The sequence below is a fragment of the Panthera leo genome, chromosome B2 (genome assembly GCF_018350215.1).
Source record: "Panthera leo isolate Ple1 chromosome B2, P.leo_Ple1_pat1.1, whole genome shotgun sequence".
Taxonomy (NCBI): Eukaryota; Metazoa; Chordata; class Mammalia; order Carnivora; family Felidae; genus Panthera; species Panthera leo.
In genome coordinates this window covers 131281134-131307988 of record NC_056683.1, presented here as the reverse complement: position 1 = coordinate 131307988, position 26855 = coordinate 131281134, and the positions used below count along the sequence as shown (strand labels likewise).

The window sequence follows — 26855 nt, the reverse complement described above, 5'->3', positions numbered from 1 at the left end:
CCATTTTCTTTTTTTTTTTTTTTTTTAACGTTTATTTATTTTTGAGACAGAGAGAGACAGAGCATGAACAGAGGAGGGGCAGAGAGAGAGGGAGACACAGAATCTGAAGCAGGCTTCAGGCTCTGAGCTGTCAGCACAGAGCCTGACGCGGGGCTCGAACTCACGGACCGCGAGATCGTGACCTGAGCCGAAGTCGGCCACTTAACCGACTGAGCCACCCAGGTGCCCCCTTTCTCCCATTTTCAATTTGTTTGGTAAGCAAATTTCACTTGGCATAATAAAAAAAAAGTCAAAACACACTGCATTTAAAGTGAGTTTTTTGTAAACAGCACATAATTAGATCTTGCTTTCATCTCCAGTCTGAGAACTTCTGCCTTTCATTGAAGTGTTTCATACATTTACATTTAGTATAATCATTGATGTGCCTGGATATAAATATTTTGATCAGATAGATGTTGGACATTGTGTACATAAGGTGTAGAGTCCTGGATGTTTTTCCCTGAAGAATTAATTATTGGTCTTTGTTCTGGCGGCAGTTAAACTACTCGTGGCTCAGTTTGAGCCTTGTTTTTAATCTTTTAGGATAAGTCTAGAAGATTGTCTGCTCTAGAAATAATTAAGCCTCATATTAAAGTGTAATCACCTGGGGTTTCTACTTAATTCCTTGTGTATTCAACAAGGTATCTCCACTCTGGCTTGTGAAAAATGAGACAATTCCTGGGTCTGTGTAAGCTCAGGGATTCCAGCTCCCCAGCAATTGTTTTCTACCTGGACTATTTGAATTCTACCCTACTCGTATGCAGATCGGTGTTTGGCCAAATATTCAAGGGAACCTGTGTGTTAACCTCTGGGACTCTTTCTGAATAGATCTCCTCTCCCTTACACTGCAGTACAAATTCTCGCTGCCTTGGCCTTCCTAAATCTTGATTTCTGTCTTCTTAAATTAGCAAGGTCTCCAAGCTCTGTATTCTCTTTCATTGCACAACAATCAGGGGATTGCCTCCAGGTATAAAGCCTTAGTGACTTTTGGGTTCATCTTGTTTGTTTGCCTACACTTCCCTGGAATCAAGGTCATGCACTGTTTTCCAATGTCTGAACACAGTTATTTCATATATTATGTCAAGTTTTCTAGTTGTTTACAGCAAAAGGCAGTCTGGACTCCCTTACTCTTTTATGGCTAGAAGCAAAAGTTCTTCCCTAATGCAGTAAATATTATTAAATGTTTTCGTATGTAAAATCAGGAATTAAATTGTAAATATTGCCATACCTTAAAATAATACAAACTCTAGCTTTTGTGAAAATAAAATTATCTTCTCACAGAGCAGGTCAAAATTTATATATTTATCTTAGAATTACATATAAAATATCAAATAACAGTCTATTTTCAGAAAATGTAAAATGTTTTCTTTTTCTTCGTTTACTTTCAAATGACTTTAGAAAGTAGAATCAGATTAAGTCTTTTCAAAAACTAGCCCCAACTTCAAAATAAGCATGGAAAATTTACATTCTAGATAATAATTTTTTAAGTGATATATGAGAAAAATTCAATAAATGAATACTACTTTCTTATTTTAGTTGGTATAAAAAGTATAGTAAAAGCCATCACAAAATACTGTATGACTTCAGTCAGCTTTGTGTTTTTCTCTCACTATAAAATTAATGCTACTAATTTGACAAATTCAAAAGGTGATAATGCTAAGCAAATTTATTTATTCAGGATGACTGGTGAAGGTAGATCCTATGAGTGACTCTTGGAAAGTCTTTAAAATTAGGTTTTAAATGATTGAATAAATGAATGAATAAATGATTAACTTATACCTTTACTATTAATTATATAATTATATAAAGGTATATAATCAATTATATAATTAACAATTATAAAATTATAATTATACAAATATTATAAAATTATGTAATTATATCATTATAAAATTATAAAACATAATTATATCATTATTTATTAATAATAAAAAATGAAGCTGCTCACATGCAGTTTTTTTTTATGTCTTCTTTATTCTGCCACCAAGTATGTGTACTTTTGGCATACAATGTCTATAATATCTGATTTGTCTTTTCCATCTCTCAGTCACCCCTCTAGACTGAGATTTTAACACTTTACACTTGAATTCTGGGCCCTGTCTTTTAATTATACAACATGCTCTAATTTCTTCTTGTGGTTACTTACTTACTTCTTACTCTTACTTCTTTCTCTAATTTCTTAACATGCAGAGCTTCCTAGATCACGGGAATGGCCAGTGAGCTCCTCAAGAGAAGGGACCAAGCCAGCTCATTGTTTTCAGATCATTGTCATCAAGGGATAGATATGTACCCAAAACACACAGTAGGTGGTCAGTGGGTGGTGACTTGAATCTTTGTAAAACATACAATTAGGCCACTCAAAGAAGTTTAGTGCCTCCCAACCCCAATACCTTTGCAACATAAGCTCTTTAGTCAGGCATTCACTTAGTCCCTGGTCCTTGCTTCTGCACTTAACTCTGTCTGTTAATAATTTCTTACATGAGTCTGTCAAATGAGGACAGAGCCTCTGTGCCAACCCCTCATTGTGTCCTCATTAATGTCCACATAACTCTGTTTTGTTTGTTTGTTTTGGAGGGAGGTTTCAAGTAGACTAGAAACATCATCAAATTTGTGTTTCATCTGACTTGCTTTGTGCAAGGAGTAACCTAGAGAATACACTTTAAAGAAAGAGAGATAAAGAAGAGAGAATGTGTGTGCGTGTGTGTGTGCGTGTTTATAGGTGTGTGTTAACCCATGGCTCTCACATGGAACCATATAGCAAACAAATAAATACATTTTCATAAAGAAAGAACATAATCTCCCATGTAGAATGTCACCTTTCTCCACAAGTCCAAAGTCCATCTGTGTCTATACTCTCAAGGGTAGGTACAACATTACAAGCTTCAGACAGTATTTCTGGAGCAGTAAATCCTTTCAAACAGGGCCTTATTTACAATTCTCTAAGAGCTAAAATATAGTTGGCATTTCATTACTACAAGTTAGATTTTGTCCACTAGCTTTTTTCATATCTATATGGTAGATATGTTTCATTTAGGTACAGTTTTTTAAAATATTGTTATTGTCTCTAATTTATGTTCAAATCTCCTTCAGATATTCAAATCAAAATCATATTATTGATTATTTGTATATTTTGTTTTTTTATATGAGTCATGCTTACTAATATTTCTTTTGCATGTACAGTGGCATCATTATTAGTTACTTTTGTTAATCTCTTACTGTGCCTAATTTATAAATTAAACCTTATCATCGGTATATAAGTCTAGGAAAAAACATAGCATATATTACAGGTTTGGTACTATTTGGGATTTCAGCCATCCATAGGGAGGGAGGTGTCCTGGATTATATTCCCCACAAACAAGAGGAGACTACTGTAGTATACACCCAATAACTGAATAAAGTATTTTTTCACTTTTGTCACAGAAAATACTTTTTATGATAGATCTGAATCACAACAACAGTTTTGATATTTTACTGAAACTGCCCTTGAAGGACCAAGGCTTACTAAGTCCCCGAGCCTGCTTTGATTCTTTCTAGATCCTGCGTACACAGTGCTGTTGATTGCTAGTGAGACTAGGTGACCTGCTGGTACACGCAATGCCATTATTCAATTACATACACACTGTAGGAGTCTTAAAAGATTCATGCCATAGGAAAGCAAGTGTTCATTCTGTGACTCAGTTTCTGAAGTAACATGAAATGGATTTTTTAAATTAAGGTTTTATTTAGAAAAAGAACGTAAGAAAATAAATAGCATCAAGAGAAAATAATGAAGGAAAGGTAACTGTGAATCAAAGGAAACAGAGAAAATTTTCCTCAGAAGAGAACTGCCTAAAAGACTAAACAGAATAAAGAAATTGAGTCTACTCTAATCAGGACTGGGGGAGAATCAGCTACAAGAGAGAAGAGCTAACCCTGCCCCCCAATCAACTTAATGGCTGATGTTTTTCTCCAGCTACACTGAGTTCCTCAAAGGAATGGGCCGTGGTTGAGCTTCCTTTGCATTCCCTGTACTAGTGAGGTACTAAAGCTGAAGGGACTCCATGTTAGAAACGCTCCATCTTGGGGCACCTGGGTGGCTCAGTTAGTTTAGCATCTAGTTAAGCATCTGACTCTTGGTTCAGCTCAGGTCATGAGCTCACGGTTCGTGACATGGAGCCTGGCATTGGGCTCTGTGCTCATGGTGTGGAGGCTTTTTGGGGTTCTCTCTCAACCTCTTTCTCTGCCCCTCCTCTGCTTGTGCTGTCTCTATCTCTCTCAAAATAAACAAACAAACAAATATTTTTTTTATTTTATTAATTTTTTTTTTAACGTTTATTTATTTTTGAGACAGAGAGAAACAGAGCATGAACCGGGGAGGGTCAGAGAGAGAGAGGGAGACACAGAATCTGAAATAGGCTCCAGGCTCTGAGCTGTCAGCACAGAGCCTGACGTGGGGCTCGAACTCAGGGACCGCGAGATCATGACCTGAGCCGAAGTCGGACGCCCAACCGACTGAGCCACCCAGGCGCCCCACAAATATTTTTTTTTTTAAAAAAGAAAAAGAAAAGTTCCATCTCTGCTGTTTTTCTACTAGGCCCCATTTACTCACGTTCCATATTTTACCTCTGAATAAGCCAATGAAGCTATGTTCTCACTTCAAGGGGAAAGTAAGAAAGTTAATCACTCTCTGAAATTTGTCCTGGGCCCCAAATACCTGATAACACCTAAGAAGAGCCAAATTCCAAACATGTTCCAGGACATTAACTGCAAACAAACCTTGGCTGATACTGGCATCAATACTCCTACCTTCAGTAATGTATGGAATAATACCTATTGCACAGCTCATACTCACCTTTGAATGGCCTCTACCCTGGATTCCTGAAGAAACATGTACCTTAGACCCTTTTCTAATATGAACCCCTAACCCCAAGCAAGGATGAGACTCATTCTCCTTTCCTTTTCAAGTCTCCCAGACACTCCGTCTGCTATTCTCTGTCACTCAGGCTATTTAATAAATTCTTCCACTTTCTCTTGCTGGTGTTTGGTTTCTATCCTGTGTGAAGTAAAGGACCCTTTTGGCTGGTCTTGTGGGACCTTCCCCTGGATCCTCAGACCCAGCCCATCTGCATCACTAGTATAATTCTTGGCCCATGTTAATTTCTCAATAATGTAGACGGATGAAAAGAGGAAAATAATATAGACTATGACATAAACAGAAGAAACAGAAATGAATTCAAAGAATGGAAAAGAAGAGTAAGGGACGAAAACCCTGCAAAAAGTAAATACAAAATATCAATTAAAATCCCTACATTGTAATTTGTTATATGGAAAATATAATAAAAATGGCATGGGAATATAACATCATGACAAGAATGGGGCACCAAGGTGGCTCAGTCGGTTAAACATCTGACTCTTGATTTTGGCTCAGGTCATGATCTCACAGTCCATGAGTTTGAGCCCCGCATCAGGTCTGTGCTAACAGTGCAGAACCTCCTTGGGATTCTCTGTTCTCTGTCTGTCTGTCAGTCTCTCAAAATAAATAAATAAAATCTTAAAATCATCACAAGAATGGACATATATAAAGTCAGGTTTTTTGCTAGGACCTCTGTACAGAATTACACTAACCCTTCATTGCCACTCAATGCGGTGGAGTTAATTACATGCGTTCTGTAGGTGAGGAAGCCATTGCAGAAGGGATTGGTATCTTGTGCAAATCTCAGTCTTGTTATCTGCAGTTATTTTCAAAAGGCAGACACTCCTAGTGTAACAATGGCTGCTAAGGCGATGACATGTTATGTGGAGAAACAAAATTATATCTCAGAGCCTGGTAGATATATATTCAATTAATCAACCTTTGTTTAGTGGCCCAGTGTGTCAGACATGGTGCTATGCATAGGATAAATTATTGAAGAACCCAATTGTTAGTGTTAAGGAGCTCAAAATCTAATATAATGTGTTAAGTGTACTGATAGAGGAATGAAACGCTTATGCAGAACATATATATTCAATTATTCACTCATTCTCTTACAACATGCGTTTAAAGTGCATATAATGTGCCAGGCACCATGTCAAGGCTAGACATAGTCAGTGAACAAAACAGATAATATCCCCATCCTGAGGAGGAGCTATTATTCTAGAGAAGGGTTTTGAGAAAACTAAAGGGAGAAAGAGGAATAGGGTGCAGGGCAGGGACCAAGGTGAGGCAAGTGTAGCACCTAGGGACCAAATTTAAAGAGACACCCACCCTCAGCATTGTGTAAGTATGCACCCTGCATTTGCACAACCTCGAGAGTGAGTGCCTCCCTAAATCTTGGGCACTAGGCACCTCATTTGCCTCATGGTGGTCCTAGAAAGGGGGATGCCTGGAATAAGGAATTGCAATCTTGCATTTGGTGATTAGATAAGGCATCACTAAGATATTGCCATTTAAGTAAAGACTTGAGAGAAGGAAAGGGTATAAGCCCTGAATATATCCAGTGGAAGAGTATTCTAGGCAGAGGCAACAGCTAGAACAGAGTTGGTATGCTGCATACTCATACTTCCTTCTCTATTTTTCTGTATGTATGTTATACTTCAATAAATGTTTACTTACAAAAGCAAATGGGTCTGCCACTGCCACTGTTCAGTATCACGTCATTTAGCAGCAGCACCTATCAGGTGCTATCTGCCCAAAAGTGGCGATAGGCTGGGTCTGAAGCTAAGGTGATCACCAACAACTTCAGTAAACAGAGTCTGGTCAACATACGAGAGGTGAAGATGTAGATATTACTCAAAGTAGCTATGGATAAATTAATAATTCCACAGAATTTCTCATTATGACCAGTGCTTACAGCTTCCTCCTCATCCAGAGGGACTATGGTATTCATGTTTTCACATGCACAAGAAGACACACACACACAAAGCATTTAGTCTTCTTTTTTTTTCAAAATTGCAGCCAATATATTTTTAGTTGCCCGGGGAGATCACATCAATGTTATGTAATCACAAGCTTCTCAGATAAGGAGTTTTTTATATTCATGTGGGCAATTTATATTCAGATCTTGCCATCCTGCAGTGGAATTTTGAAAGAATTACATAATGGACGAACCGTATCATCACTTCACTGGTTGCCAGAATGGCTACATTAACTGTGAACAGTTTAAATGGGTAGTTTGCTTTGATTCCCACCGAGAGAAAGCAGAGGTGGATGGGACAGTTGTGGTTGATGATATTATTGCTAACTTTCTTCACTCCTCTTATGGCTATATGAGAATTATCCTTATTCTTACAGAACATAAGCTGAGGTATTAAGATATCGAGTTTCATGATATTTGCACCTGACTTTCAAATGGCTCAGGGAGAACATAGGACACAGTAAAAGAGAGAGAGGGAGAAAGAAAGAAAGAAAGAAAGAAAGAAAGAAAGGGAAAGGGTAAGGTGATAAAAAATAGAGTGAAGGGTTTACAATTACTAAATGTGGCTGGTGGCTATACAAGTGGTCAATTTAATGTTTTCTTTCATGTTTGAAAGTGAGAAAAGGAGAGAAATATTAACTAGATCAAAATTATGAGCAAATAGGGAAAAAGCTGAACCAAAATAAAAATGCTCATTACAGATATGGGAAGTATTCAAAGATAATTCACACTTAGCGGTCATGAAATAACTCTGAAAACTCTCTGGAAGGTCCAGGATGATGGGGCTGGATGGGCTGGGTGGTGGGGACCTGACATGCACACGCAAGCCACGTAGTGACCAGACAGTAATGACTGCACCATGAGCACGTTTGCTTGAGGTAGATTTCAGTCTAAAATGATTCTCTTGACACCAAATTCAAGACAAAATTCCTCCTCCTACTGCCATGGAGGGAAGAGGACATATCTGAGCAATTTTGAGGAGGTGCTGGAGGAGAATGAAACCATTCCAAATGCTATAGCCTATCATATAAAAACAAAAATAGCTAGAAGTATAAAGAAGGGCAATTGACACACTTTGAACTCTGAATGTGGAGCAACTACAGATGGAAAAACTGAATATAAAATAATCTGTCAAGCGTGATCCATAACGTGACCTAGAAGAAAATCAGCAGGTGAGCTACTCAGATTCAATGTGAGAGTAAGAAGAGTGGAAGGGGGAAGAAGAGTGCACCCCGTTTCCCTAACTTCCAATTCCGGGTGTTGAGATCAAAGGGCCAGTATCTCATCAGGTGGGGAATTACCCGGAAATGGTGTTAAAGCCTATTTTTGGTTATTTTATATTTTGATGAAAGTTTTGCAACTTTTCCATCATTACAAAACAAATGGAATGATAATGCTTTTCAAAGTTCATCCGTCTGATTTCACACAATGCAGTGTTTCATATTCTATCACATCATTAAAGTTGTTTTTCTCCCTGAGGATATTTAACTGTGATATCGGCAGATGTGTTATTACCTGGAGTACACACGTAATAATGTGACTGCATTTTCTTCTCAACCTTGATACTGGAGAGCATGGACCCAAGACACATCTATTGCCTGTAACTATTTCTGCATAAAGTAACAGGAAGGATGGTTGGCAAATCATATATGTTCTATCACACAAAATTTAACCTTATCTCATTTATTTATTTATCATTAGGAAAGGGAAGGTGGTACTAACTGCTTGACAATTTTGATCAAAATAGATATCCAGTCTTTCAGAGGGACAGCATCCCTTGCCGGATAATGCTGGAATTGGGCCAAGTAAGCAACTATAAATATAGAAAGAGTTCTTTCAAGAGCTGGAAAATGTACAGAGGAAGAGGAAAACAATGCTAAAGAGGCTACAGAAAGAATGAGTTCACAGCAGGCATTAAAGGGATGATCTTAGGTTGCTAAAGAAGACAAACATTCTGGAATGTGAGCCTCTCATCCCTAATCTCTGCAGTCTTAAACTATCAGATCTACAACAAAGTGGCTGCTTTTTAATCACTGGCCTATGTTGACAGGTGGTAGTATTAATGTGAAAATTAATATTAGCCATTATATTTTTAAAAGAAGGGTATTATTAGAAACAATAAGATTTTTACATTGACAACATCTGCCAAGTAGCTATACTTACCAACAGAAAAACCTAGAGTCAAACTCCTCTAGTAGCGTTACCTAATCATGCTTATGGTATTATTAAATCTAAGGATACATAGTTCCAATTAAAGGTCAATGGTTAATGGTTTCTTAATAGACTATCCTAGCTTCCTCCCATCTTTGAAGGAGTCTGGGATCACAATGAAAATGAACATGTCCCTTTTAGTTTGATACTCAACAAATTGGTGGTTTGGCCTCTTTGCTGATCTAACTGGAGTGGGAAACTCAGGGTGATGCAGGAAGCTGAAGCTGAACGAGGGATTCTAGCAGATATAAGTTAAGCAATCTTCTGAGGTCCACCCTGCTAACACCTTTGAAACTAAATTTTTATCTTTCCAATAGAAAATACCAAGAAATAGGAATCAGACTTATCTCTTGAAAGGAAATTAGTTAACCTAATTCCAAAGTCCGTAGTTTGTAAGATACATGTACTTGGGCTTTTCTATATGTACGTAAGGTATATTTCACTATATGACAGTATGGCCTGTGTAAATCGGGAAATATTTGTGATCTATTCTATTACATTCATGTAACTTCAGAATTTTATTTTGATTGGCCGGGTGAGAACAGGAGAAATTAGTGCTGTCCATTCAACATGCCCACATCCCAGCCCCCAAATAATCCTCTTAAGGCAAAGAACCCACAGACAAACTTAGGGGAGAAACAAAATAGAAGACAGAGAGGAAAGGAAAGAATAGGAGCCAGTGAAAGCAATCTGCAGGATCTTTTCCCTCGACATCTCTGCCGGATTCCCTGCCTCTATTAAACTCTCCCAACCTCCCGCACTAATACTGCGTCTTCAATTCTAGATTCTGTTCCCTGTTAAAGTGCATCTCTATTTATAATTTTATTGTGAACTCCTGAGAAAATAAAGCTTAGCAATTGAAACTTGCATTAGTAGGAAATACACCAGTTCATCTAATGACAGGCAATTGAACCACACGAGGCAGTGAGGTGATCAGAGCTCTGGGCTGGCTCTGATCCCAGCTTTGGCACTTTCTAGCTTGAGAGAGCTTGGGGCAAGTGACTCAACCTCTCTGGGCTTCAGATTCCTCATCTGTATAATGGGGGCCACAATATCTGCTTTAAAAGTGTTATTTTAAGGAATCATTAAAATGGTGACTGTAATGTATCTATTATTGTACTTGCACAAGAATATGCTTGAAAAATATTTATCCCTGACCTCTATTGCCTCCCTTCTCCTTCCTTTCACTGCTGCCTTCACCTTCCCACTCCTTCTTGGCTCTTCACCACACCAAGGAAAATGGCGGCAGGCCTGGTACAGGAGATCACCACATGTGCAGGCTCTTGGTGTTGGACTGCAGATTCACTGTCCACACTTTGTGTGCTGCCTTAGATCCTTTTCTCCTAGCCTCTCTCTCAGGCCCTTGGCCACTGGCTCTTGGAAAGTCCTGGACACTTCTGCAACCCATACTTCAGTCTCTATCACTGTTGTCTGTTTTCTTGGCATGTCCAACTGTCTGTCTCTCCCATGACTCCGTCACTGGGTTTCAGCTACCTCCATTGCAGTCACCACAGCAGAAGCCCAGACCAGACCGCATGGGACCCAACGGCTTCTAGATCTGAAAAAGGACCGTGGAACCAGACATAGATTCTGGCTTCTCCAGTAGCTGTCTAAAGGGATCAGACGATACTACTTCCTGTGAGTAAACTCTGTCCACAGGAAACAGAAAATGGCACGGCATAGGCGCACACATTCTTCCCCCCTCCTTGCTCCAGTAGATACTCCAAGTGGCCCACCCAGAGATCTCTCTGAGGTCGAATGACCGGTTATACTCAGTGAAGTGGCGTCCTGCTCAGTAAAGCATCACTTTAGTGACGGTGGTGGTGGTGGTGGTGGCAGGGGCTTCCGTGCTTCCGTGTCTCCTTTTCCCTTTCCCTTCACTCTTGCATCTGAGAATTCCGTTTCCCAGTAATGCACTAGCACTTAGGCAGTGCTTAGTTTTAAGGATTTGAGGAAACCTGTGAACTACACTGTCCAGGCTTTCTTGCCAATGTCTTCTGGATGAAGTTGGCCAAATGCAGGGACCTAATGAGAGACTAAAGCGAGGGAGAGAGGGGAAGCCAAGGTATCCTCCCCTCCCCGCTTCAGGGGGCAGTTCAGGAGCAGCTGTGACTCCTCCCTGTGTCCCTCTGGCCTGGGGTGAGGATGATTCTTGCTGTTACTCATCTCTGCGGTGCCTTGGTGTCCTCCTTTACTTTTATAACCAATCTATCAAACAACCTGGCAAGGGTTCTTTTTTCCCCGACTGAACCCTGACTAATAAAACACACAACAATAAAAAGTTTGATTTTACTTAACTGTGTTTCTGGAATGGTTAAAAAGAAATTTCTGCTTTTATAAGACATGATATGTAGATTTCTAAGAATCGATAACATAAGAAAACTACTTTTAACTACTTCAAGGGAAATTACCATAAGAAAGCTCTATGGGTTATCATTTAAAAAGTCAAATGATTTATTTTAGCCTTTTAAATGGCATTCTATATTTAAAGTGAATAATCCCTTTCTAAGCATTATGCTTTCCAGTGAATACCAGTGCAAGTCCTATAATCACCTTCTATGTTGCCTCTCTGCTGTCTTTGTGGTGGCTACTGAGGGATCTGGCTCTTTGCATCCTGGGCCTGGTGGGTGGCAAATTGGTGGTGTGAGAATATAAGTGCTATCATTTGGGAAATGGGATTCAGATTTCATTTGTTTGCATACCTCCCATGGTGCTTATGGGTAACAAACAAACATTCCACCCCCCCCCCCCACCTCCACTCCAGGTGCCATTGAGAACAGGCATATTTTCTTCCTTCAGGGTACACAATCTTTCTAAAATTAGACCCCAAGAGATTTGCATTTATAGCGAGTGCTCTGTAATGGCTCCGCGATGATTTCTGGGATCTCCTTCAATAACAAACACTGCATGGGCGTAATGCAAACGTGAAGCCAGAAATACTTTAGTATCTGGGCATAGAGATGTATGACAGCCTTTCCTGTGAACCTGGGGAGGAAAGGCCTTTCTTCTGAAAGGTACAAATGGGAATCCACATGGTACGCGAGCCCCCATTCATGGCCTACCAGTAACTACAGTAACAGCAGGGAATTGTGGAAGGGGGCTGGAGTTCAGGGAATCTTTGGAATGATATGTTTTCTCTTGCCACGGTTTGTTTGTTTGTTTGATTGTTTTTCTTATACTCTGAAAAAAACCAACTTTGTAGTTCCATAACATTTTACAGTACTTGTTTGCAGCATAGACAATGTTCCCACCCAAGTTGGAAAGGCCTGAGTCACACATGTGATACCCCTTGATTCACATTGTCCCCGCAGTATGACCTCTGTCTCAGATGTCCCATTTTCCCCGCCATCCAGAAAGGATGACAAAATTAGAGGCCAGTGGTCTGGCATCTCATAGCAACAATTAGGAAGCTTTGGGCCTCTGGAGTTTAAACCATCAGACAGCCTCATATGGAAGAATTCTATTGGGACAAGAATCAGAAATGGGATTCCTGGCGAGCAGCCTTGCTGACCTACAGCCTGTACACACTGGATTGGCTGCAGCCATGCTTACACTGCTGAAATACTTCTGCCCAGAGTGCAAACTCATGGTATCTTCCAGCTTCCTGAATGCCCCACACTACTCCTGCCTTACAGGACTCCTTGCCCAAATCTTCCCACCATTCAAGGACTAACTCTCGGCTTGGTGGGATGCCTCCAGCACCTTCTCACAGAGCCAAGAAGGAGTCCATTCTGATCAGTTAGTTGGCATGGCAATTATTAAGTACTTTTAATATCACATCTGGGGGCACCTGGGTGGCTCAGTCGGTTGAGCATCCGACTTAGGATCAGGTCATGACCTCATGGTTCATGGGTTCGAACCCCACATCAGGCTGTGTGCTGACAGCTCGGAGCTTGGAGCCTGCTTCAGAGTCTGTCTCCCCCCCGCCGCCTCTGCCCCTCCCCCACTCTCTCTCTCTCTCTCTCTCTCTCAAAAATAAATAAATATTAAAAATTTTTAATATCACATCTGCATAGAAGGAACAAGATACTTAAGACTAGGGTGAATAAAACTAATGTAACATTGTGTGTCAACTATATTCTGATTAAAAAAATCATAAAATGCAATCAATCAGACAAACCAACTAGGGTAAATTATCTCAGAAGTTTGTTTCTTCCTCAAAGTGGTTGGGATGCCTGAGAGTTTGAGTCCATCAGGACAGCTCTTCAAAAGATGTTACAGCTTGGGGCACCTGGGTGGCTCAGTTGGTTAAGCATCCAACTTTTGATTTGGGCTCAAGTCATGATCTTGCAGTTTGTGAATTCAAGCCCCATGTCAGGTTCTGCTCTGACAGTGACAGTGTGGAGGCTGCTTGGGATTTTCTCTATCCCTGTCTTTCTGTCCCTCCCCCAAATGCACTCTCTCTCTTTCTCTCTCTCTCTCTCTCTCTCTCTTGCTCTTTCTCAAAATAAATAAATAAACTTAAAAAAAAAAAAAAAGATGTTACAACTTCCAAATCCTCTGCTTTCACTGACCAGTAGAGGCTGGGCTTTTCCAGTTTCTGCACCAGCACTTCCACACATGACTACACTCTTGCTCCAAGATCCCTCAGTGTACTACTCAGAGCTTCTTCCTACAGGGGTGGTTCCCCAGCTCCTGAGAATGAGAATGGCAGGTGGCATGGTGGCATGGCCAGACGGCCAGTGCCTCACCCGGTACCGCCTCCAGCCCAGCTGTGCTGTGTGACATTTATGTGACAGTCTGTCTGCTCCCAGAGATGAATCACAGAAAATTAGAGAGGGGAAAGACCTACCAGGTCATTTCACCCATACTCTTGCCAGTTGGCGATCACTTCCCTACACTCCATTTCCTAGTGCATCATCCAGTGTGGTTTTAAATAGCATGAGATACAGAGACGCGCTCTTCCCATGCCTTCCTCACTGAGAATCCTCTCTAGCACGTCCAGCCAAATGTTCGATATTTGATGTTTATTTACTCTACTGTTATGCATACAGCAATATCGTGGTTCCTCACTTGCCCCAGGCTGATAAAAAAACTTCTAAGAATAACTAGGAAGTGAGGACTCTCTCTTGGCTAGAAAACGTCAGTTTCAGGAAAATCAAAGAACGTGGCGATGAAAAGAGAAATGATAAGCAGCTTCTGCGTTAGCTCCTTGCAGCTTCTTTTATGTTAATTATGTGCTTATTTAGTATTGTTCAGCTTCTGATCTCTTTAACAATAGCTGGAACTATGACTAAGCGGTACATTGGCTTTGGTGTCCACATTTACTTCTGTTTCAATTTTTATATTCAAGTATTTGTCCCTTCCCTTTCTAGATTAAATTGAAGGGTCAGGCTCATCATTGCAATTCAAAGGACTATTCTCCAATATTTGAATGGTTTGCCTATTTCATTTCCTAATCTTCCTTTGTTTTTCCAATATTAGCTAAACACAAGAACAAAAACAGTAAGCCTGGCATATCCCTTCTGGACAGGCTTGTCTAAGAAAAATGTCTGTTTTTCTTTCTGTAGTCCATGCAGGAGGCCTCATTCTGTCTAAGAAAGCTTTTGTGGTCAGCTTACCTTAATTTGACCCTTTAAGCAAGGTTCACTGCACACAGACCGCACCATTCCACTCTTGTTCATTTGGATTTTGTAATCATCGATGTTCAACACGCCTTCGTGCCAGGTTCCAACATGTACATAGTCGTAGCGATTAGCTTCGGTGTACTGCAGGTTCATGATATCATACCTACAGGAAAAACAACACATGTGCCTTGGACAATATGGACATGATCTAGAAAACAAAGAAATTTGGTAAACAGATGTCATAGAGAGAAGGGAGATAAAAAAGCTAGAATTATCTCACGGCCTAATGCTTGTCAATATTTTCGTTTGTTTCTAATGTTTCTCCCAATTTCCAAAATGTGTGTTTCCTTCTTTAGTCTCTGTGTATTGTCCATATTTGCTAAAGAATGTATGACTCTGCACTTTTCTCTCTGCTTATTGTATTCAAAACTAATCCTATGTGTGTTGAGTTGATTATCATCTCCTTCAAATCATTATTCACTAAGTTATTCTTTGAACAAGTCACGATTCTTGAGAACATTGATTTCTTTTCTTTTTTTTTTTAATTGTCTAATGTTCATTTATTTTTGAGAGAGAGAGAGAGACAGAGTGCAAGTGGGGTAGGGGCAGAGAGAGAGAGGGAGACACAGTATCCGAAGCAGGCTCCAGGCTCCGAGCTGTCAGCACAGAGCCCCACACAGGGCTCAAACTCACAAACCGTGAGATCATGACCTGAGCTGAAATCAGATGCTTAACTGACTGAGCCACCCAGGCACCCCAGTTTCTTTTTTTTTTTGTTTACTTATTTCTTTTGAGAGAGAGAGTGTGCATGCAAGTCAGGAGGAGGCAGAATGAGAGAGGAGGAGAGAGAATCCCAAGCAGGCTCCATGCTGTCAGCGCAGAGCCTGATGTGGGGGCTTCATCTCAAACCATGAGATCACAACCTGAGCAGAGATCAAGAGTCAGACGTCCAACTGACTGAGCCATCCAGGCGCCCGGAGACTATTAATCTCTTAACTTGATTACTGTCATTCTAATGTTCTTTTTCACATTCGGTTGCCATTTTCATTACACTGGATCAAAAGAAGTGAGTTTTACCAAGTCTGGAACCTATTTTAGGTGCTAATAAAGCAAGAAATCTGAGAAACAGCAGCTTTAATTAACAAGGATGTTGGGGATTTAGCATCTTGAGCACTGACATTTAAACTGGTCTCTTCCCTGATTAGGACAAACATTTCTGAATCCAAATAATCGGTGTCAGTTACTTCAGTTATTTCAAATGCTGCAATGGTACACTATGGCAACATCTACATTTAGAAACTCACACTGCAGCCAGAGGGTACTTTGGGGGCCAGACCTCATCATTTTCCAGCATGGGCAATGGAGAACATTCTCCAATGCGATGAAAAGAGCACAGGACTTGGCATTAGAATGCATAAGCTAGAATCTCTTTTCTAACATTTTAACAGTAGATTATACTACTTAGGAATTTCACTAACCGCTTAAAGGCTCACAGGGTTCTTGTGGGGATTTATTGACATAAGGCATGTAAAAAAACTATTTTACAACTGGGACAAATGCATACATAAGCCAATATCACTATATCATTCATATTTGTATTACTATGAATGCCCTAAAATACTCTAGTTATTTCCATTACTGTACGAAAACTGGAGAACATCTTTATACTTGCACAGCTATTTCTCTCTCAGTCTTTGCAAATTCTCTGGCCTTCTTCAATCTTCTCTCCATGTTGCTCTTTACTCCGAGTAAACTATAACTCATTTGGCAGTTTCCCAAAAATGTATGTCTGACTCTCCCTTTCTGGTTTTGCAAAGCGGAATTCTCTTTGCTGTAATACCTACACAGAGTTCCCACCATGCTGCCCGAGAATAGAGAGGGATGGTCTCTTGCTCTTTGTGCTGGACCTGAGGAAATAGGTGGCAATTAACTAATATGCATTCCTCTTCCTCATCTTCCAACCCCCCACACCGTTACCTAATCCATTCTGGAATTCTTTCTCTCTATACCCTATGCAGACTCAGAGTCCCAGTCCAGCACTCTCAGGAAGCTATTGTCAACCTTAGTTGGCTTCCAAAACCTATTTGCTATAAATGTCTTAGTTCTTTATCTAGACAACTACTATCCTTTGTTGGCTTTCCGGCCTGTTCTTAATGTGCAAACACATTCTGCCACCCACAGGGTGGCTAGTGGCTTCTCCACATCCAAATTCTGGCAATTTCTCCAAAGGGAAAGGGAACGCTGGGAGAGGGAAAGAAGTTTTTCTTCATTTTCCAGAAGAGACCTTACCACGTGAGAAAGGAAAATGGCACACCTGGAGCATATTATTCATCTCTTTGTTCAGATTTTTGGCTAATAAATAAAAGTTCTGATTCTTCTTGTTGCTGAGCCATACCGACACGTTCTTCTTAGTGGCTCTCTGAGTGACACCCAAGTGGGTATCGATTGTGGGCTATCGGCCCCTATTCATCTTGCTGATCAATGATGCTAATACATACCTCCAAAATTTTTCCATTTTAAACTCATTATGGTTATAGAACCTGCTGTGAATATTTGGTGAATAATTTCCATTTTTATTTCCCTTAATTTTTATGTTTTACCCCATATTGTTATTGACTTTCCATACATACTTTCAGGTAAGGCTTTGGTGCAATGCCAGCTTTAGAGTATCTTTTTCCTATAGATCAGTTTCCTAAGACTTATTTCAACATTTGCTCTTCAAAAGGAGAGATCAATTCACACTTCATTAGCATTTAGAAACTGAAAAATTTGTAATATTTTGGTATGAAAACACATTTTCAAAAAGTCACAAAAGCTGGAGGAAAAAAAATACTGAAAGATACCAAGGGAAAAACATGAGATACTAAATAGAGCCTTCTCCTGTGCTATGTGTGTTAATGAACACCGCTCTTTTCTCTTGACCCTAGAGTCTCTTCTCAGCATGTTGGCATCTATTTGGAATATCCATATGCTGTAAATTACAATTTTATAGCACCCTCTCAATGCACTCAGTTTATGTTGCATGATGATTAACTAAAATAATTACAAGAGGGACCAAAAGCATGAATGGCGGTATGAGAGGGGCTGGAAGCAGAGGGAGGTGGTTGAGACCAAAACTGAACACAGATTAAGATGACCAGTTTCAAGCATGAGGAAATGATCCTTGGAAAGGGACCCAGAGGAAAGTTCATGATTTAAATATGTAGTTGCACAGAGGAAAAACCAGCTAAAAGTGTGTGCCTATATTTTGGATAACTTACAAATAAAGAGATCAGGAGGAAACTCATATGTATGGAGTGTCTAAAATGCATCTGGAGGGGTGCCTGGGTGGCTCAGTCAGGTAAGCATCCAACTCTTGGTTTCAGCTTAAGTCATAATCTCATGTTCATGAGCTCGAGTGCTGTACCTGGCTCTGTGCTGGCTGTGTGGAGCCTGCTTGGGATTCTCTGTCTCTGTCTCTGTCTCTCTCTTTCTCTTTCTGCCCTTCTCCCACTTACTCTCTTTTTCTCAAAATAAATAAATAAACAAACAAACAAACAAACTTAAAAAAAATTCATCTGGCCTTGTACTAGGCACATTGTATATATATCCTCTTACAGAATCATGAAGGAAGGCTTCCATACCAAATCTGACAGTTTACAGATCCCAGTTTCCAGTGGAACCCAGGATTACAACCAGGCGCTTAAAGGGGGGAGTGGTCAGTGCTCTGAATCCCAGGTCCACTTGTTCCCTTTGGTACAGTTTCCTAAGGTGCCCAGCACCTGGAAGTTTTCCACATTCCCAGGCCCTAAATCATTCCATCCACCCCACTCACGTTTTGATATAAATCTCCTCCTACCTAACTGCAGCCTGGAAGGAATCTGATAAATCCATCATTGTAATTGCTGACAATTACTTATATCACTTATCCTTCCCAGGGCTATTGGATTTTCACAGGGAGAATCCCCACAAGGCACTCTCTGAACACAGAACTTTAAGCTTATATGATAGGAAGAGATATGTCAAGAATTATTTAGGGTCAGATAGTCTCTTACAGTACCTCTGAAATGACATTAAGAAGGTTGCCAGAAACTTTGCCCAATTTTAGGATTAGCTAAAAGGCAGGGCGATATGGCAGAAAGATTATAGGCCTCAGATCCAGACGGTACTGCCTCTACCAGCTACTCTCTACATGAATTTAGGTGAGTTTTTTAGTTTCTCTGACACTCAGTTTCTCATCTGTAAAAGAGGATAATGATATGCCTATAGCAATGAGGATTAAATGATTTGATGTTCCATTTTAGCACAACATATGCTTTCCTAAAATTTCTCATTCTGTAAAATCATATACTGAAAGATAACAGGGCTTATGAGAGAGAGAGACAGAGAAGAAAAAAAAAAAAACCCAAGATTGTGGGCATACTGCATAGCAGCCAAGCTGAGGGCCTTTTTCTTTCCTGCTGCAGACTTTAATCTTACCCTGCGATTCTGATTATCCCTTGCCTAGAAAAAAACATTCATGTGAACGAACATCAGTTTGTTTGTATGCCTGGAAAACTGCACTTTAAACTGACATCATTCTCTACCAATCATATGTGAGCTAACTGATGTTATAAAGGCAGCTGTTGCAGAACAGACAGCGTAAAAAATGATATGGAGGAAAATATACATATTAGTTAGGTTTAATTTTTCTTTGCTTCTTGGTTCTTTGGAAGCCATAAAGATTCGATACCAGAAAGAAAATTCTTTTTTTTTGTTTTGTTTCAAGAGACATATTAGCAGGAATATAAGTTAGCCTGAGAAGAGGGGATACATGAGGAGGATTTGGTACTCTTCAAATATTAAGCTCTTATTAAAATATTACACAACCAGGGGCGCCTGGGTGGTTCAGTCAATTAAGAGTCTGACTCTTGGGGCATCTGGGTGGCTCAGTCGGTTGAGCGTCCGACTTCAGCTCAGGTCATGATCTCAAGGTCTGTGAGTTCAAGCCCCGCATCGGGCTCTGTGCTGTCAGTTCAGAGCCTGGAGCCTGCTTCAGATTTTGTGTCTCCCTCTCTCTCTGCCCCTCCCCTGCTCATGCTCTGTCTCTCTCTCTGTCAAAAATAAATAAACATTAAAAAATTAAAAAAAAAAAAAGAGTCTGACTCTTGATCTCAGCTCAGGTATTGATCTCATGGTTTGTGGGATCGAGCCCCACATCAGGCTTTGCGCCGACAGTGTGGAAACTGCTTGGGATTCTCTCTCTCTCTCTCTCTCTCTCTTTCTCTCTCTCTCTTTCTCTCTCTCTCTCCCCCTCTATCTCTCTGCCCCTCCTCTGCTCACTTTCTCCCTCTCTCTCAAAATAAATAAGTAAGCCTTTAAAAAAGCATATTACACAACCAGCATGGCCTTCCAACCAATCAATGAGAAAGATGCTGGTCTGGTGTTAGCACTGCCAGAGAGGGTCCTGCCACCCAGGTGTCATCTTTCCAGTTTCCTGGGCTTGTACACATCCTGAGGGAAGGGCTGGGGTGATAGCTGGGTAGGGGGGATCCACTGGAAGAATACAGGATTGTGGGTTTACCAGTAAGTTTTCAATGTTTTATGACATAACATCCAACTGAGATTAGCCCTATCTTCTTATCTATTAAGTCATATCTATTCTCCTGACACCTGGAAACCATGGAACCAAAGGGACCAGAGTTGCCATCTGTCTACTCGGAGAGGGTCCCACGGTTATCTGAACCCAATACAGAACAGATGGCTTTACCTTCCAGGAGCATCCCCTTTCTCATCAAACCACACTTCCTCTCCAGACACACCAATGAATGTGGACTTAATGAGGAAGTCCAGGAGTTTGCTACCGTCGATGGGCTTCATGGCATCACAGAGGCCCACGTGGCCCGGGCAGAGGGCATGGTGCATGTTCTGTAACCCGTGAGCCATGGCGTAGATGGCGTTGATGACAAACCCCATCTTACTGTCCTGGACGTAGTTTTCTTCTAAGCTTTCATTGCCTGCAACACAAAAACAGACTGCTACCAAGGTTGCAATAATGAGGTCTCGGAACGCATGTTTCATTCTCAAATGCTTTTCAGGGCTCTCAGAGGAAGGAAAAGCCAAGTCCACTTGTACAAGCCTTGTACTTGTGACTAGCACTAATTCTAGCTGCAAATAGCTTATTCAATTTTATTTTCTGAATTCAATAATGGTTTTATAACATATGACACAAACTCCATACAGGTGAAAATAAAGAACTTTCAAATATTGCAAGGAAATCCTTCAGGAGCAATGAAAATAACTCTTATTCTCTCTTGGCTCACAGAAACTTATATTAAAAGTCTCCCTAGATCACGGTACTGAAAAAGCATTTTTAATATCTTCTATGACAATGCACAATCTATAATAACTCAGTTTGCGCATTACCTAAGCCCTGATATTTTCTTTTGATGATTCGACTAATTTTTTTATATCTAGGGCCACAAGAATCCAGAGTAAGAACTAGATAGTATAAATATCTCCTTATATATAGTTGACAGTATAGAAATATTTGAATCAGATTTGCTGATTATTGGAAACCGAGGTAAATTGTTTCTTGATGGAAAAGTCATACTAGACATTTACTTTTAACATTTAACATTTACCTGTGAATTTCAAAAACCCTACAATCATTTTCACCCATGTAACAAGTGATCTAAAGTTTCCCAATTGCCAAACAAGTTGCACAAGAACAGTATCAACTTAGATATGAGCTCCATATCAGAAGTGTAAATTTGAGGACTTATGTATGGATGAGAAATTCAGAAACCAACTGGATTTGTTGAAAAAAAAAATAACAGGTTTGTAAAACAAAATCGATTTGAAACACATCACTGGCATAATTGAGAGATGGTGCATTTAGTTCCAGAAACTTGCTTTTGTCTACGGTGGGCTTTTCCTCCCCTCCCCCCACCCGGACTGATTGTTTCTGGGGGGTGGGAGGCCTATGGTGTGTGTTCCAGGTGCCAGAAGGTGGGAAAGGTGGTGAGTTTAGCTACTGATGGGACTGAGAACAGCACAAGGCCCCTTGCACCCCAGCCAGATGACCTCTTTGTTCCAGCCTAGATAGGCCACTGGACACTAAAGTTCCAGCCCGAGAGCAGCAGAGAAGTTAAAGAAGGTTGGAATGCTTATAAGAGAAGGTCAAGAGTCTTGATACTGATGTTGAGCTTGAGATGAAATAAGACATTTCTAAAAGTTATTTTTAAAAGCTTAACTGTTGGGTGGACCAGTTGGTTGAGCATCTGACTCTTGATTTCCGCTCAGGTCATGATCCCAGGTCATGAATCCAGCCCCGTGTCAGGCTCCGTGCTGAGCATAGAGCCTGCTTAGGATCTTCTCTCCCTCCCTCTCTCTCTCTCTTTCTCTCTCCCCTCCCCCCACCCCTCTCTACTCTCTCTTTCTCTCAAAAATAAATAAATAAACTTTAAAAAAAAAGCTTAACTACTTAGATATAGTTGAAAATGTGAAAAAGATACAGGACTTGTATCTACCCTAAGCATAAGATACAAAATACTGGGGCCAGGCTGAAGAGGGGAAACATTCAATTTTACCTCATCTTCCAATGTTGCTTAATAGGAAATTATTAAAAATGTGATTTATTAAAGTAATATTTTCTCATTTGAAAGGATATTTTCTGAGAGGAAATAAAGAGTATGACAGGCAGAAAGTGCTTTGAAATCAAACTACACAGAACAACTATAGAAAGTTATGTACAGCAGAAAGCAAACATCCTTGCAAAAACTGCTAAGTCATTAAAACAGGGTGACTTATGTCTGTTACCCAGAACCCTTGGCTCTTACTGTCAATTTCCTTTCCTTCTCTTTTATATTAGGGTATAAAGGAGATAAATTAATGTCATCTGTCTGGTGAGATTTATTTATTTATTTATTTATTTATTTATTTATATGTTTATTTTTGGTAGAGACAGACAGAGTATGAGTGGGGGAGAGGCAGAGAGAGAGGGAGACACAGAATCCAAAGTAGGCTCCAGGCTCTGAGCTGTCTGCACAGAGCCTGACATGGGGCTTGAACTCACAAACCATGAGATCACGATCTGAGCCAAATTTGGATGCTTCACCTACTGAGCCACCTAGGTGTCTCTGTCTGGTGAGTTTTAAACAAGGCTTTAAACACTGTTTGAAACTTCCAAGTGCTAGAGCTATATGTTAAAGCTACTAGAATTAGATATGTTACCAGGAAGTGAAGAAAGAAAGAAAAAAAAACAGACAAAAACTGAGAGGCAAAATTAACCTTCACTGCAGCAGCCACTTAAAGGGTCCTAGTTAATACTAAAACCACCTGCTTCAAGTGGCAGTTATTAAAGTCAACCCAGGAGCAAAGTACAGAAAAATATGAGAATAAACCCCTGGTGTTCTTCATGGAAAATTCTCTTATCAGGGGCAAGCCTTATGACCACTGAGTTTGTTGTTTTTGTTTGGTAACTGCCATTAAAGATTTATTATATATTTTTTAAATTATGTCGGTGTCCCTAGTACAAATTTTTTAAGCCATGGTTTGTCTAGTGGACATATTATATCTAAGCATTGAGGCTGTAACTGTTCTTGGATTTCTTGAAAATCAGTAGTTTCCTTTTGAACCTTATTTAGGGTGATCATATAAGTTATTGTCCAAACTGGGTCACTTTTGAGAGTGAAGCAATATTATTCTGGAAGCACCGGTGCAAACAAGACAGACTGGTCAAACGGTGACACATTTCTTGAGCCATGCTAGCCTCTAACTGTAGCTATTCACTGATGTTATTATGGGTAATGTATTACATATATAAAATACATGTATATATACATACTATATAATAAAAAATCAGTAGACTATTGTCAGTTTTAACTAATTTTAAATTTATCTAATGTTAATGGGAAATATACACCTTAATACTAGCTGCTATTTATTGGATTGTTTATAAGTGCTCAAATAACGAGTTCATGATAATCCCGCCAAATAGACATTAATCTCACCATTTACAAGTGAGGAAAGAGCAGAGGTATCCAAATGCCCTCCTGATCCTTGTTCTTTCTGTTACACTCTGTGGCAATGTGGTTGCAGATACAGAAATCTGCAGAAAAGGCACTTTTCTGGTGGCTGAGGAGAGGGCATCTGCTGTGCACCAGTATCATTGTCAAGCTGGTTTGAGGCTTCTCCCTAGGATCCTTCTAGATGTGCACAGCTATCTCTCTGACTAGAAGTCCTGACACATAATCTTCTAACGGCAATCTATAATGAAGAAGCCCATCCTGGTAATATTTATCATACAGAGAGCCGGGAGGCTAGTAGGCACATGTTTTCAGGAAATGTTTGTAATTCACACCCCTTTCCAAAATAAACACCAACAGCTTGTGTGTTTTGTGTGAATCTGAAGCAAGCACATGCACTTCCATACCCTGAAAGTCCACTGGCTCTGCAGATGAAGGAGGTACCACCATCAGGAAGAACTCTCTCTCTAGCTACTACCCCAGCTCAGTATGAACTAGCATTTGGGAAGGTGCAACATTAGAGTCCGAAAATTGGCCTTTACAGGACCATTTTCTTTGCCATAGCAACTGTCTCAGGTAATGTTGCAAGGATCTATTACTGAACAAACAGAATATGTAACAGGTTTTCCCGTTTCCCCCAAATCCTATATTTTCACGACCAGTGAATAGAGAATCCAAACTAATAATATTGTCACTTGGTGGGAAGGTGAAAACACGGTGGTTCCCTGGGGTTTAGTCCCTTTTCATAACACTAGTCTCAGAGTTTTTAGTGAGAAGGGGATTTTATGATTCATTTTTTCTGCTGTGTGCTAACTGTTACAGACCACTAGGGTATCATTAAATCATTACCTTTTCTAATATGCTAAATGGAAGAAAATAATTGTAGTTGCCTGTGTTTATTTACCTTCAAAAGAATACCTGTCTAACTACTTGAGTGGATTGTGCAAATAGCTGTCTTGATTCTAAGCAGTAATCTTGTTCCTATTGCTACAGTGCAATAAGGGCTACAAATTGCTTCCTGAGTGAGGCAGCACACAGGGCCTCCACGGGGGTAGCAACTGACTGTGTAGCTTCTGAAAACACGGTGGTCGGGACAAGGGTTGGCGATTCTGTCTGCTGCCAGGTAGGATGGCTACTCTGTAGAGTGGTGTAACAGAAAGACCTCTGCACCAGGCACATGAGCACCTGGAACCCACAGGCGGGTCTGCTAGAACACGTTAACAGTACATTTCCCACAAGCCATGGAACTTAGATAAGGGTCTAGACCTCCTTGGGTCTCTGTTTTCCAATAAAAAAAAAAAATGCCACAAGTGTATCAGATTATCTTTCGAAGATCCCTTGCCCGTCTGAAGTTTCTATGCTTTGCTTTTCCAATTCTACGTTTACTGGTACTTGGCAAAGCCATTCGCATAGCTTATCTTTTTTTACTCTTTACACAACTGTATGAGATAAGTTTATTATCACTGGCTTACACATAAGAACACTAAAGTTAAGTCACAGTTGGGGAAAAACGTCTCTCTTCCCCTTCAGTTAATGCTTCTGTTGAAGAAACTCCCTATTAAGTATCACCTCAGATTTTTGACTCACCTAATGGGAAGAGAAGAGTGATTCATTTTATTGATGTACTGAGAACAAGAAACTGGACATGCTCAACTCCTCCCTTTGCTCTCTCCCTTGGAGCCAATGACCCGTCAGTACTCAAAGGTTCTGGTTAGTCACAGGCCTTGGGAAGATGTGGCTGGTCATTGTGCAGTCCTGTAGTTGGATAGACGGGTTAATCGCTCTAGTTCCAGGACCAAGTAGTGACAAGTCTATCTTGGCCACATATCTAATCTATGCCCCTAATCCATTTGGGTTGTCTGCTCTTCAGTTAGTTTTTTTTTTTTTTTCTTAAATTAAAAAGAAAAAAATTAATTGAGGTATGTATAACTCACATATGGTAAACCACAGAAATCTTTACTGATCAATAAATGTTCACGGAAGTCCATACCCATGTGACTGCTGCCCAGATCATGACTTAGAGCATATTTAGAAGGCTTTCATTTATTTAGAGTTTCCTAAATTCATCCCAGCAACATTTTGTAATTTTTCCATAGGCGGAACCTAGGTATTTCATTTTTATTATACTGCAATGATCGGTAAATTTGGAAGTTTTTTTGAAGTTATTTATTGCCAGTGTGTAAAAACACTCTTGGTGGTTGCATTTTGGTCTTGTATCCTTCAAGCTTGCCAAATTAATTTATTAATTCTAATTTTTAATAAAGTTTTTGAGTTTTCTAGTTATACAGTCACATTATTAATAAAACATATTTTATCCTCATCTGTTTTGCTTCTGAGTCTACTTCTTAGTCGACTCAAATCTGGGAAAGAAATACATTGTTCCACAGAAATCCCAGGGTCCTAAACTTAAGGTCGCATAGCTAGTTAAGTACAGAGACAGTGGCCTCCAGAGCTGGACCTGGTCCCTGCCCAATAGCACTATGCATGCAAGTATCAGCTTTATCTAACTGCTGGAGAAGTCCCATGACAGACGAGACATTTGTTAGCAAAAACAATCAGCTTGATTTTTTTTTCTGAGTTTTTAAATTTTTTTTTTAATGTTTATTTATTCTTGAGAGAGACAGAGACAGAGCATGAGCAGGGGAGGAGCAGAGCAAGAGAGGGACCCAAAATCCGAAGCAGGCTCCAGGCTCTGAGCTGTCAGCACAGAGCCCGATGCAGGGCTTGAACTCATGAACTGGGAGATCGTGACCTGAGCCGAAGGCGGAAGCTCAACCGACTGAGCCACACATGTGCCCCACCAAAGTGGGACTCTTAACTGACTGAGCTACCCAGGTGCCCCTTCTGAGTTTTTAATAATGCTGTCTCAGATTGAATGCCCAAAGTGAAAAGATAAAGAAAATAGATCAAGAGAATGTTTAGCTCCAATAGAGTACTTTCGTTGTGGCTGTTCTATTTCATTAGAACCCCACCACTATGCATAAATCTAGTCATGTTGCCTTTTCAAATATAGACCCTCAGCATTAACTTCAAATTAAAAAGAAACAAAGAAAGTATTCTTCTATATCATCACAAAACAAGGAAGCATTTTGGGAAACAGTGGTAAACATAACTTTCCTGGAGAAAATATTCTTCAGATTTCTTGGTATTTGTAGCTCTGCATTGCCTCTCTATCTGAA

At 40.1% G+C, this 26855-nt stretch overlaps 1 protein-coding gene across 1 annotated transcript in view; it reads right to left on the bottom strand.

Annotated features, from left to right (window-relative positions):
- Positions 1 to 26855, bottom strand: part of GRM1 (glutamate metabotropic receptor 1) — a 468268-nt gene that overhangs the window by 47725 nt on the left and 393688 nt on the right. Inside the window, exons 7-8 of the mRNA XM_042940021.1 lie at positions 20418 to 20664; positions 14684 to 14852 (exon numbers count right to left, since the gene is read on the bottom strand). Coding sequence (XP_042795955.1) covers positions 14684 to 14852; positions 20418 to 20664 — 416 coding nt within the window. The remainder of the gene's footprint in view (positions 1 to 14683; positions 14853 to 20417; positions 20665 to 26855) is intronic.